This window comes from Penaeus monodon, chromosome 31, assembly GCF_015228065.2.
Source record: "Penaeus monodon isolate SGIC_2016 chromosome 31, NSTDA_Pmon_1, whole genome shotgun sequence".
In the NCBI taxonomy this organism is placed as follows: domain Eukaryota; kingdom Metazoa; phylum Arthropoda; class Malacostraca; order Decapoda; family Penaeidae; genus Penaeus; species Penaeus monodon.
In genome coordinates this window covers 7,493,164-7,493,464 of record NC_051416.1, presented here as the reverse complement: position 1 = coordinate 7,493,464, position 301 = coordinate 7,493,164, and the positions used below count along the sequence as shown (strand labels likewise).

The 301-nt window shown below is 38.5% G+C and overlaps 1 protein-coding gene across 2 annotated transcripts in view; it reads left to right on the top strand.

Annotated features, from left to right (window-relative positions):
• Positions 1-301, top strand: part of LOC119593020 (vacuolar protein sorting-associated protein 35-like) — a gene marked incomplete at its 3' end in the record, with an annotated part of 23,876 nt that overhangs the window by 7,751 nt on the left and 15,824 nt on the right. For both annotated transcript variants that reach the window (XM_037941915.1, XM_037941914.1), the window contains 1 exon segment: positions 144-234. In XM_037941915.1, the coding sequence (XP_037797843.1) occupies positions 144-234 (91 nt within the window).

Sequence of the window (301 nt, the reverse complement as noted above, 5' to 3'; positions counted from 1 at the left end):
AAAGAGAACTGTATATGTGTTGTGCAAACTCTTAACTGCTCTGTTTAAATTGATCATTGTTTTTTGTGGATATGTTCAGATCTTCCAGTGGATATTTGCAGACCTTATATCAATGATAGATTAATAAGACTTTTTAATTCCAGGAACTACCTTCTTCAGTGCAGCAGGAACATTCTGCCTGATACAGAAGACCCTCCAGTTGGTCATAACCCAGAGGAATTCCCAGCAGGATCTGTGAGTTACCCTGTTAGATTGTGTTAGCTCAGTGCTGTATAATGTTCTGGGGTTACATTTTCCATGT